General features: G+C 43.8%; 1 protein-coding gene across 1 annotated transcript in view; it reads right to left on the minus strand.

The window, feature by feature from the left end:
* The window catches only part of LOC104079416 (brain-specific angiogenesis inhibitor 1-like), a gene marked incomplete at its 5' end in the record, with an annotated part of 66,285 nt that overhangs the window by 47,723 nt on the left and 5,988 nt on the right, over window positions 1-12,574 (minus strand). Inside the window, 3 exons of the mRNA XM_009581450.1 lie at window positions 1,536-1,605; window positions 5,873-6,023; window positions 10,005-10,107. Of these exons, the coding sequence (XP_009579745.1) occupies window positions 1,536-1,605; window positions 5,873-6,023; window positions 10,005-10,107 (324 nt within the window). The remainder of the gene's footprint in view (window positions 1-1,535; window positions 1,606-5,872; window positions 6,024-10,004; window positions 10,108-12,574) is intronic.

A 12,574-nucleotide genomic window follows, 5' to 3' on the forward strand; every position in this document is an offset into this window, starting at 1 on the left:
GCCCAGGCTCTTTTGTGTGGTCAACATTGACCACAAAACTCTGCGGTGGCCCTTAAGCGTCAATGGGGAAGAAGCTACTGAGTTTTTTGCACCAATTCCCACTGGTCTATAAACAGGAAAGGAAGCAGAAAAATTTAGGACCTCCCCCCCATTTCCCTGATGCTTGTTCATTATCAATTGTTCTCATGGACTTCTCATGGAGCAAAGCGCCAGAAACAGCAGACCCACAGAAAAGCTAAAGAGCATTTGGGATCTCAGCGGCACTTCTGAAAGCCTGGCTGTGTATTGTCCTCTTCTGAGTCATACAAGAAGCACTCAATCCCTCTCCACCAGGACAAACTGAAGCCAAGTCACTTGGGCTGGGGTAGGCAAGTCAGGTCAGGTACAGCCAATGCATCCTGTTGCCAGCATAGGCTTCATGGATTTGCATTTGACAAACCCACCTTCCTGAGCTCTCTGTATTGTACAGGAATTTAGACTGTAGTAATTTAGACTGCAAAGCAAACGGAGAATGCTGCTGTGCTGTTTTAATACTCTCCTGCAATCAAAATGCAAACCCTGGACCATTTGGTCGTGGGTGTGCAGAATATGGTGGGAATTGAGAAAGAGCAGGGATTCTACGTGGCATTTTCTCAGTGGACCTATCAAACCCTCATCTGTTGCTGGCCACATCTCCAGCTTTTGTCTTAAACATTGTTCATGTGGGATGCAAACCACTGGCCAGGAAGGCTCTGGATAATGATGCGCTGCAGGAAGGAAGGGCCTGATTTATTGCTACATAAAATATTATCCTTTGGCTGCCACTATGCATAAAATTTCTAAGCTATCTTTTTCACAGCACAGTGAAAAAATAACAGTTTCTTTTTTTTTTTTTTTTTACTTTGTACTAATTCTCAGCTCTGAGTGATTCCAGCCTTGCCTTAATGTATTTTTTACCTCCGCAGTCTTATTCTGTTATTGCTACCCTATCTTCCTTCCCCCATTACAAGCAAATAAAAGATTCTTAAAGGTAAATCTTGTGGAATTTGGAAAACAGGCAAAAATCAGATTGCTTTTAAAACCTTGGTTTGAAAAACTCATGCTCATTCTGGTGCCTAAAACTGAGCCGAAGCATTTTGAAAACCTGGGACCAATCAAGCAAACCATTAAATAGATAAACACAAAAGCTATTTTTAATATTTAAACATCCTAATCTTCAAATATTCTACATTTCCCCCTAAAAAATAAATTGAAAAAATCTCTAAGTAGGAGCTACTTAGATCAAACTGGTGTCATATATGCAACAGTTATATTTAACTAGTCTCTATGAACTTGTTTTTAAAGGAATACACAATCCACCTCGGCCAGCTGGTGGCTTGAGGAGGCAGGGAGGTAGGATGGCTCCTTCCTCTCCCGTCATCCCCGCTTCCCTCTGCCGTGGGCAGCACACCAGAATTTAGCTCCTACCCTAGCTCCTGCGGGTCAGTGACTGGATTTTGACAGAAAGGATGGAGGGTGAGACAGGAAGAAAAAGGAAGAAGAGCTCCTTTACTCACTAGTTCACGGTGCCGTACCCCTTGGCTTTAGTAAATCCCACGGAAATGGCAACCACCAAGGCGGGGAGCCCTATGGAAATGAAACAAGAGAAAATTGGTCATTTAAGCATATGTGCAGCTCTTCTCTCACTCAATTGCATAATATACCCCATTCTTCCCAGTGTTATTCTAGCACCATCTGTCCCAGCCTGGGTCTTTGGCAGAGACTGAATTCAGGACCTTCAGAGCCAAAAACATGAACCCTTGTTACCTCTGCTAATGAAGTAAATGCCATCAGCTGTAATCAGCTCATATCCTGCTGTGGTCTCAGCAGTTGTGCAGGGACTGACAGTACATGCAGATGCATAAAATGTGTTTATTTTAATCTTAGGCATACAGGCTGGCCAGGAATATATAAGGGTGTCTCCTGAAGATGGAATATTCAGCCACAACCCAACTCAAAGAAGCTACCAAGGAGGGAGATTAAGGGTTATGTTTGCTCTTAACATAATGTATGATGAACAACCCAGGTTCAAATCTTGCCCCAAATGAAACAGGAAAGGAAATGGAAACTGAGTTCCCCCTATCCCAAACAGGTCCCTTAAGTGCTGGGCCATGATCTATAATAGAGCAGGTCCCTCTGAACAACAATGGAAAAGAGCATCAGGACATCAGGTCTTTCTGCAAACCCGGTTACTTCTTCTCTTGCCAGAGATCTGTTCCCTGTGTCCAAAAGGGGAATAAACTAAGAGAAACCAGCTGCCCTCGAGAAGACACACTTCGTTACAAGTGCTGCAAAGGATGAGCAAGTTAGTCTGTGGCTGGGACGCCACGATTTACAAAGTACAATTTATCTTCAGAGCGTCATGAGCTAACGGTGCCAGCACGGGATGTCATTGCAGGTGCATAAGGGGGTGAAGCTATGGCCTTGATCTTACTGCTAGAAGCTCCCATAAAATTAGAGCGAGGAGTATAAAGAAAACCTGTTGGTTAATGTGCAACCTGCTGGTTATTGGCCTAAAACTCATTAAAAGTTCTGAAATTGTTGGGTCCTTGAACACCTAGGCACAATTAGAACTAGCAAAAGACACTACATCTTGCTAATAGTCTTCTGATCCTTCTTATCCCTGCCACGATAAACTGCTCAAGGATCTACGGAGAAGATTGGGTACTTTTCTCGTTCATTAGCCCCAGCCCAGCTCTCTCCTTTCCCTAAAGAAATGCCTGGATATCGGCTAGTAACATCTGGTTCTTCAGCTACGGAGGTCTCCATGTGGCTTTTTATAGCCCTCCTCCTTGTGACATGATGAATTAAGCTGTCTCAATGCTAAAGATGGGCAAATCCCATTAAGAATTAGCAGGATCAGTAGCCAGCTAGGATTAGTGCTTCTTCACAAGACCCTAATTCGTGTGCTGTAGAGGTCATGGCAGGTGGCTGCAGAAGACACTGTAGATTGAAGGGATGTGCAGACACAGCATCCAAACAATAACCCTGCTGGTAATGTGGTCACTCAACAATCCAAATCATCGTAAGATTGATTAATAGTGAGGGTCTGCAGCCAGCTGAGAGGTATAAGGCCAAGTTGGCTGGAATATACAGCATTTGAGAGCTATCATAAAGGGAAGTGTTTCTCTTCCCATATGAGATTTCCAAGCACAGCTCACATTTGGTCAGTCCAAAACCAACAGGCAGTGGGTTTAAAAGATGTCTCTTTTTGGTTTTCTTTTCTTTTTTTTTTTTCTTTTCTTTTTTTTTTTCTTAATTGACTATTGGTCCCCTTGCTGAGCCTCCTTCACACCTCATCTGGATATATCCTGGGTGCTGTCTTCACTACCACGCCATCAATATGGCATCCCATGGCAAGCACACCAAGAAACCACATGTGAAAGGACTTTTCAGGAGTATAGCTTGATGCAAGAGGCCCTGTGAAAGAGGAAAGTTGGCTTAGACTCTGCCAAAAATAGCAACTTGTTCTTCGCAAAGTTCTTCTCTAAGACGTGATAATTATGCAGAAATACAGACTCAGGCTGTGAACTCGTCAGCTTAAAGGGACTGGCTCGTTCCGAGCCTGGGTAGGAGCCCCAGCTTGTGCTGGAAATGGAGCTGTACAAGCAGCATTCACCGAAGGTGGTAGCTACACCGTGGTAGCTAAGCCAAAGAGCATCATAATGAGGGGTGCTGTACTCCTCTGCCTTGGGAGAGCTGTTAACTATCTAATCGCAGTTAGATGTGATTAGATTGGAAAAAAACCTCAAAACTTTTAGTCTATTTTTTGATTATTTGAAAGAAAGTTATTTCGAACTGGTCTGTTCCATATACTGTGTGTGGTTTGTATCAGCCTTCTAGGCAGTCGCTCATGCTACATAGTCACTGGCAAGGTTTTTGGGGCTTTCTGCAGAAAGTGAATTTTACATTCACAATTCCAAATAAACGCGTCAGAAACCTGTTTCGAAGAGTTTTGTACTGCCAGGTGAGAGGAGAATCAGGTCACATGTTCGTCATGTCCCACTAGAGAAGGTTGTTTGCTAGTAACTACCAAGAGCCATAACTGCTATGAACAACTGAAGACCTACTCAGAGCCTGAGCTATGGCAGCATTAAAAATCCAGTTGTGGAAACTATGACGTGGTCGTAAAAAGACTGACAAAATTATTTCTTCTTTACTGGGGCTAAATACAATGACTGAATTGTTTTTAGGGAACAGTTTGTCTGTCTGTTCTAAATAAGAATAAAAAAAAGTTCTAATTGCTAAAAATTCTTTTCTGGAAAGGCAAAGTTGCATACCCAAGAGAACAAAAAAACAGGGAATAAACCTCACTGCTGACGAAAACCACTGTAGCTTCAATGAGCTACAGCTGACAGCAGCTGAGAACTTGGCAAAGACGTCTAGAACAAGGACTTAGAGAAATGCTAATATGCAAAGGGGGAAAAGGGGGAGAATCAGCCCATGACAAAGTGAATTGTGCTAATTATTTCAGATTATGCTCTTTAAAACATATTTTCAGCCTCTTTCCTCTTAGAAGTGCCATTAATCCCAGCTCTACAGCTGAAGTCTAGCAGGATGCTAAATATCGGAAATTCCCCTGCTGCCTTAACAGGCAAGAGGGTTCTTCATTCCTTGTCCTAACCTATTCCAAATGGTTATTATGCATCATTTATCACCCAGTGCATCCTAGCTCAGAGATGACTACATTTTACTAGCAGTGCAAATTATGCTTCTACACATGTAGGGTGTTTTTTTTTTTTTTTGATCTGTACAGACTACAAATGTGAATGTCACTTATCCAAAATTCCCTTAGCTAACACGCCCATCTGTCCCAGCTTTTACAAATCAGAAAAATCCCTTTTTATTACCTAGAAAAGCTATTAGTCTGTTGCATTCGATATCCCTGATGTTCCTTGAGTCACAGAGTGTTTGTGTATAAACACATGCATGAACACACACAGGCGTATGCAGCCTGTGTTTTGAACGTATGTGACTACGCTCCCGCTACACGCAAACACTGTATTTCAATAAAACAATTTATTTTCTATCGTAAGCAAAAGTTAGGAGGGAAAACTTCAAGGGATGCAGGTGCTGGAACGAGGATGGGTCTTGATGTGCCAGAATAAATCACATCAGGGTGCTTCGTAAGCATCAGAAATATCTTGCCTGGCGTGAAATGCTGGACTTCAGTAGTAAAACGAGACACTAATACAGCTCGGACGCACAACGCTTTCTCTCTCCCTTTCTTTTTTTTGCCTGCTTGCTTTTGAGCAACTTTTTATTCAGTTGCTCCTTTCAAACGCACATTTGTTATTGCTTTGAAAGCCCAGGTTATGGGTTTGTGTTTGTTTTCTACTACAGAATGCATCATTTAAGGCTATTAAATTAAACATACGGAAGAGGCAGAGAGAGAAAAATTAGTTACAAGCATCTGCACCAGTCTCATAGTTTATTTGTGTGCGAAAGGCCCTGCTGCCATGGAGACGGGATTTCAGAGCTTGCTTCACTCTGGGTTGCACATGGAAGGAGACAGCGAGAGAGAGAAAAAGAGAAAGCAAGAAAGAGACCCAAACCCAAGAGAAACCACCCCAGCACACCCTTTGAAAACTCAACCTCTCTCGACTCATCTATTTTGTGTGACCCTTGGGGGCACTGGGCAGCAGGCAGGACTTATGGCTCTTGCTTATGCTATTTTTAACCATCTCAGCCCTTCTTGACATCCCCGAAAGGGTTGCAAGCATCCTCTGCTAAGCTTTCTGCAGAGCATCAGTCCCTCTTGTAGCCCGGACCCTCTCTGCTCCCCATCCTGGGGAGGGGACAGCGCTTCCCCCCCCACCCCAGGGGACCTGCTCCGCAGACCCAGGCTCCTCACCCCATCCGAGACACAAGAAGCGCTTGCGGATGATGCGGTTCCGTAACCGGCCCGTCACGGCCATGTAGGACTGCCAAGCCTCGGTCAGCACCCAGCAGAAAGAGGAGAGGAAGAAGAAGTGCAAGAAAGCCGCCACCAGCGTGCATATCACCTGGAGAGAGGAGGAAAGGAGGACACGTGAGAAGAGCAGCAGGCGGAGAGAGCAGCGCGTAGGAGAGCAGAAGGCGCAGGGAGATGCTTCCAAACCAGGCTCTGGAAGGCAAGGTCATGGAGATCAGGACACGAAAAGACATTTTAGGAGGAGGCAGTCTCCCCCACAAGCTTCGACCTAGCAAAGGATCAAGGTGTTCACTTCAAATTTAAGTACTGCATGGAAATCGGCTGCTTTTAAGCGTAAGCTCTAAGATAAGCCCACGGTTAACACTTTTGCCGAAGTCTGAGCCCGCACCCCACCCTGGTGCTTTCTTGGCTTCAGCAAGATATATTTATTTTCCAAATGATCAAAACCATTGCCACGATCCTTTCGGGGAGGACGGAGCAGTTAGTAAGCCGTGCACTAATCTCAGCTCAAAAAGTTTGCAAAGCACCATGTCGCTGGCAGCCAAGCCGCAGAAATGAAATCAGAGAAAGGCAATTTAGACGGTGTCTCTGCCAGGGAAGGATCGCTGAGTGAAAGAGTTAAGCCGTGAGAGCTGGATGAAACCGTGGTCGCCAGGGACTGGTAAGCACTGCAAACATGAGAGGTGCAGAGTTGTCCAAGAGCATATAACTACTAGCAGACAAGAAAAAAAAAAGAAAGGGAAAAAAAAAAAAAAAGAAGCTACATTAAAAGGAATTTCATAATGGTGAGCTCTACTACTCTGTGGGGAAACCTCTCAAGGGAAATGAGGGGAGCTTAAGCCATTTAAAATTAAACTGGGAAAAGTACTAGCAAATGCGTTATGAAGAACAATCCTGTAGTGCCAGGGAGATGGACTGGAAAGCTGACAAGCTCGTCTTTGTTTTTAACTCAGCAAAGCCAAATCTTTCACTGGTGCAAATTGGTGCCGCTCTGTTTAACTCTGCCAGAGCTGTGCTTAATTTCCACCATCTGTGAGTCGGAAACCGTGAATCAACGTACTCAAGAAGAAAATGATGGAAAGAAACTCCAGTGGCTCCCAGGGAGAAGAGAGAGCAACTAGACTTTAAAAGTGACTCTGATGAAAAAAATGGCTTAAGGCATTCAGGACAGGGGGAGGGGGAGGTTTATAATGAAGAATTTCTCTGCTTTGGGTTATATCAGGAAACATGGACTTTGCATTTATGGTCAATGAACCTTCCTCTTTTTTCATCCACCAGCATCTTTTAACACCGAGGTCTCATGCACGGAGTGTCTTTTATCATGATTTTATCGGATTGCTCTCGATTCATACACCGGCACAAACCGACATTATCACAGGTTGTGAATAAAAGTAAAACTGTGTGGTCTTTGAGACAGGAACTGTCTTTTTGTTCCATATTTGTATGTGACACCAAAACCCTTGGTATTCTGCCTATAAACGGATTCTGGATGACAGTTCAGCACAAATAACCCAGCTCAATATGATAATTTCAAGTAATTTTCACATTTTAAAAAAATCCTAAAAAGGTCGTTGCTATTCATAAGCTTACAGACCTACATAAAAAAGTTACAAACACAGAATGCTTTCTGGAATGTATTTTAAGAGACTGTTATTTTAAAACTTTTTTTTTTTTTTTTTGCTAACATCACATACGACACTGTTCATTTTACCATTTTGATTTTGTTCTGCACCAACATGGTTCTGCCCAGTTTGCCAGCAGTTTGTAAAGGGGAGAGAAAAACTTTGCTTTGCAATTTTACACCAGAGATATACATTTCTGGAGTATTTTTTTCTCCATCAAGTAGTTTCGATAGAAAGGGAAGGAGAAGAGAGGAGGGGAGCACAACGGAATGATGCACATCTCAGCTGGGCCAGTGTAAACCCATTGCCTCAACTGAAACCAGGCTGTGAACTTGGCCAGCTGATGGGCATATTTACTTCTGCTACCTCTGCTGCAGGTTTTTCCTTCCTTGTAAGGGAAAAAAAGTCTCTGTGAAGGCCTAAGCACAGGGATATGATGTCCCTCCTGCAGAAAGATCTAGCAGAGCTTGTCAGTCTGTCAAGGCCATTAGTCCTTGTTTTCCTTTAAGAGGAGAAACCTGTTTCCTTGCGGCACATAGCCATGCCTTTGAGATATGGCCAGTTCATGCAGCATTCATTTCTTTTGTATCATGTTATTGCTGACTGTAATTTTTTAGCCTTTTCCCAGGCATTTCATCTTCAAAAAGCTTAGCAAATCCAGGCGTGGAATCTTGCCTTTGAGGTTACAGGGATGGAAATCAAGGGAGAATTTGGCATTTCCAGGGAAACTAATACTGTAGAAATTCTCCCAGAGTAACTGCAATTATAAATCAATCACCAACATTTTAAGACGCTCCATTATCAATAATTGAATGTGAATAAAATCCTAATTTATACTCCTTCGTCTCTTCTCTGTACAGTTTTCTTTCTCTGTTCCCTGCCAGAGACTGTTTACTAGATGGCAGAGCGGAAATCCAAGAATAACCTTTCTATTTATGGTGTTTCATGCATATGTATGTGCAAAGAGCTAATCTGCCTCATGCAATCGCAGCCGGGAGCTTTGAATCCCCACTAACAGCTCTGACGGTGACACCCAGAGTAATGTGAGAAAAAGCACGAGGGAGAACCTGGGCCCACAACTGTGCTCTGAAGTGGGTGGCAGAGGGTGAAGACATCTACCTCCTGTCCTGGGATGAAGAAGAATAACCAAAGAGGAGGTCCAGCCATGGTCTGCCATGTTGAGCATGCCTCAATATTTCTTTCTATGGAAAGAAGCTCCTAGCACACACGTGGGGTTGCAGACAACGCACTCAGGGAAAGCGAGAGCCTAGCTCACCCTTTCTTCACCTCTTGCCAGCCATGTTGGCCATGAAAGACAGTTCTGCTTTGCACAGTTAGTTTCTGAAGGGCATTTGTTTAATAGGAGCAAGGCTGGCTGGCTGCATGTCTCCTCACTTCTCTACACCCATATGACTCAAGCAGCTGTAAAGCTTTCCCTAAAACAACTACCCTTAACCTGAAGGATCCTCCATAGAAACGAATCTCTATGTTTCATTAAACCCTGGGGCTTCTCTGCAGAAATGCTTCCAAAAGTGGCAGCATGCTCTGGCTGCCAAAATAGAAGCTCGAATAAACTGGCCAGTCACTGGTTACTGTTAATTAAAAACTAAATTTTGACTCCTGATTGTGACTTTGGCAGCAGCAGTAGTGGAGGACACTTCTTGCCTCACTTTTCTGCTTAGCAGAGTTAGGACGGTTGGAGCACTGGGAGAGACGGAAAAATGTACAACAGGAAAATACTAATGATGAGCAGTGATTTGTTATGCCAGACACCAACGGGGAAACTGAAAGTACTTTAGCTGAGGAAAAGTCATACAGGCAACATGCGCCTCTCCAGCTGGGTCTGTAACTTGGGAAGGCATGTACGTGCAACCGGTGCACATGGCTTGAAAATCCACTTTACGTCTTGCCTTTACTGCTCCAGTCGCAGTGTGTCCCTCGCGGCCCCCGGCTCTGCAGTGTGCACAGCGCGTCTGGCAACATTTCCTACCCCCAGAAAAGGTGGGTTTTGTGGCTGTGTTCCTTAACATCTGCCAAGCACTTCAAGCTCAGAGTATAAAAGTTGCTGGAGAAATAAATATAAAGCTGAGGTGTTGGTGGTTTTTTTTTTTTTAAAAGCCTTTTCTCAATCTGTCTTTCTTTGTAATTTTTGGAAAATAAAATGGTTAAAGCCTTGCAAATAACCATCTTTCTTCACTGTGCCATGTGCCAGCTACTCTAGGCAGATATTCAAAAATATCACATTGGTTTTAATCAAAGCCCCGAGGATGCTGACAAATTATCAAAGAGAGAGCGAGAGAGAAAATTGAAATCTGCCATTTAGTCGTGTCTTTGACATGTCGCTAATTAACAGATGGAGGAAAAATGAGGAAGTGCTGCCTGAATGGATCATTTCAGTGCTAAATCAGGGGAAAAGCAAACAAACAAACAAAGCCCAACTGATCTCCTACCTTATTCCGGGTCTGGGTCTGTCCGATCAGGATGAGAGCGTTGGAGGAGATGATGGATAGGCAGAAGTTGATCAGAATGACAGAGCGCTCTGAGCGAATATACCTGCAGCAAGAGAAGAGGGGGAGGGAGAACCACCCTGTTACAACTTCATTAAATTACCTTGGAAAAGCATCAACCAGGTGCAGGTTGCACTGGGCCAGGCTCTACAGAAGGCCATGGCAAGAGATTGCCCATTTCCTGCAGATCTTGTATGTTAAACAGACAAGAACAAAGGGAAAAGGGAGGGGGAAGAGCTTGGGTGTAGTGCTCAGCCCACAGATCTCTCCAACCTCCCCCATCAATGCTGGAGTTATGAGCATGAGTCAACAAACTAGGGGCCAGCCTGGTCTCTAGTCTGAGCCGCTCCTAAAACAGTAGAGTGCTGCAAGTCTTCTTCAGTTCTGCTTACTTGAAAAGGGGACTTGAAAAGGAGCTTAAAAGAAAACATACAGGCAACACACGAAAGATTCCCAAATAAGAAGAGCCACAGGCATGCTGGCGATGAAAGCAGATTGCGAACGCATGCACCTTCACAACAAAGTGTTTGTGATTCAGCATTCCCCTTCGTTTAACCTAACAACCCGTCCTGAAGTGAGAAGCATTTGTGGCTTTTTTTTTTTCCCCCAGACGGAGAGGTTTAACACATCTCAAAACTAGGCCAAATACGTAACAGCAGCTGTGGGTCTGGGACATTAGCGATCCAAGTTAGGAAGCTGTTGCCTTCAGCACCTTGCAGGAGCAAGCTATTTGTCATTTCTGATTTGCGATGTGCAGCACGGCACCAACTTGCTGCTGAGGTATGTGCACGACAATTAATTCAAACCACTGGCTATGGAGGAAAATTTCTTTGAAGGCACTTTTATGGACCTAATAAAATTAAAAGGGAATTGCAAAAGTGCAAATCCTCAAGGATTGACTCAGGACCTGACCATACCAACAGTCATACACGTGAATAATCCCAGTGATTCGGCAAGTGCCCTGCCTGAATACCAGATGAGTGAAGAGTAGGCGCTGGTGCTTATAGAAATTAGAAACAGATCTATTAATCAACCAGCTCATCCCTGGAGGCTAATGCAGGATTATTTCCTATATTCTAGCACATCAACTATTTATATTGGGAATTTAATTTCATTAACTAATTTTAGCAAGAGTGAGTTGGTCGTGCTTTGGCTGCAGAGTTTTGAGTTTCTGACTAGGTGGGCAGGACGAGTTTACTGCATGTGTGTGTTCTGCCAAGGGTAAATCTGTGCTTTAGACCTTCTGAAGGCTGCAAAACTTTGATTTTAACTTCCCTCTGAGTTTTATCTTCAGACAAACATGAACGTTGAGGATATGCTTTCCTGGATACAAAAAAGCCACTGATGCAAAGTAGCCTGAACTTATACTTAGTCTGTTGGAAATCTGGTTTATAGGTAGTTCTCCCTGAAACTCACCCATCCCCAGAACAGACTACAAAATTTAGGCTTCCAGCTCAGCTAGAAACTGGGTTGACTGCCTGCAAAACAAGCCTCTGGTTCTTTTCATGGCCAATCTGATCCCAAATTTCCCTATTTCATTGGGCTCAATACCATGCTGTGCATCATCTGGATCCTGTTCCATTTGTGGCTGGAGGGTACCGAGCCATCCATCTATCTATACTTTGATTGTGTGAAGTAAAACATCAAGTCTCCAGTCAGCAGCTTCTAGGGGATAGAAAGGGAGATTTGGACTCTGTCCTGGTGGGAATGAGATGCAATAAATCTGTGTAGCAACACTATGATCCAGCTGGCATTAGCATGCACTTCGAAAGTCTCCTCTGGTGGAAAAAGGTAAGAAATGAGTTGACCATAAGTATAGTCTGTATGTGAATGTAAGGGAAGATAAACAAGCTGTCTTCAGACTTTTTCCCCCCTTAAACAAGCCTCTCCTGTCTCCATGCTTCCCTTCATGCATTGAGAGTCCATCCTGTTCCCCAGATCCCTGAACCTCCAAAGAATGAGATGTGGGTTGGCAATGTGTAGAATCACAGAATCAGAATAATTTAGGTTGGGGAAAAACTCTCGAGTTCCCAGTCCAATCCTCTACCCAAAAAAGGGTTAATTTAAAAGTCAGATCAGGTTTCTCAGGGTCCTGTCCAACCAAATTTTGAAAATCACCAAGAAAAGAAATGCCACCACCTCTCTCGGATGACTTGTTACAGTGCTTAACTGCTCTCATGGTGAAGGATTATTTTTCTTTATATCCAGCTGGATTTTTTCCTGCTGCAGCTGGTGCCTCTAGACCTTTTGCTGTATACCTCTGCAATCTGTATGACTCCTTCTTAATAGCTTCCTCTTCTCCAAGCTGACCAGCCTTGTTCCCTTTGCCTCCTTTTACATCATGTTCTCCAGCTCCCTAAGCATCCACTGGACTTGCTCCAATGTGCTGTCACCTCTTAGAATCATAGAATCATAGAATCATTTAGGTTGGAAAGACCTTTAAGATCATCGAGTCCAACTGTTAACCTAGTACTGCCAAGTACACTACTAAACCATGTCCCTAAGCGCCACAT

This window comes from Fulmarus glacialis, unplaced genomic scaffold (genome assembly GCF_000690835.1).
Source record: "Fulmarus glacialis isolate BGI_N327 unplaced genomic scaffold, ASM69083v1 scaffold3297, whole genome shotgun sequence".
Lineage (NCBI taxonomy): Eukaryota > Metazoa > Chordata > Aves > Procellariiformes > Procellariidae > Fulmarus > Fulmarus glacialis.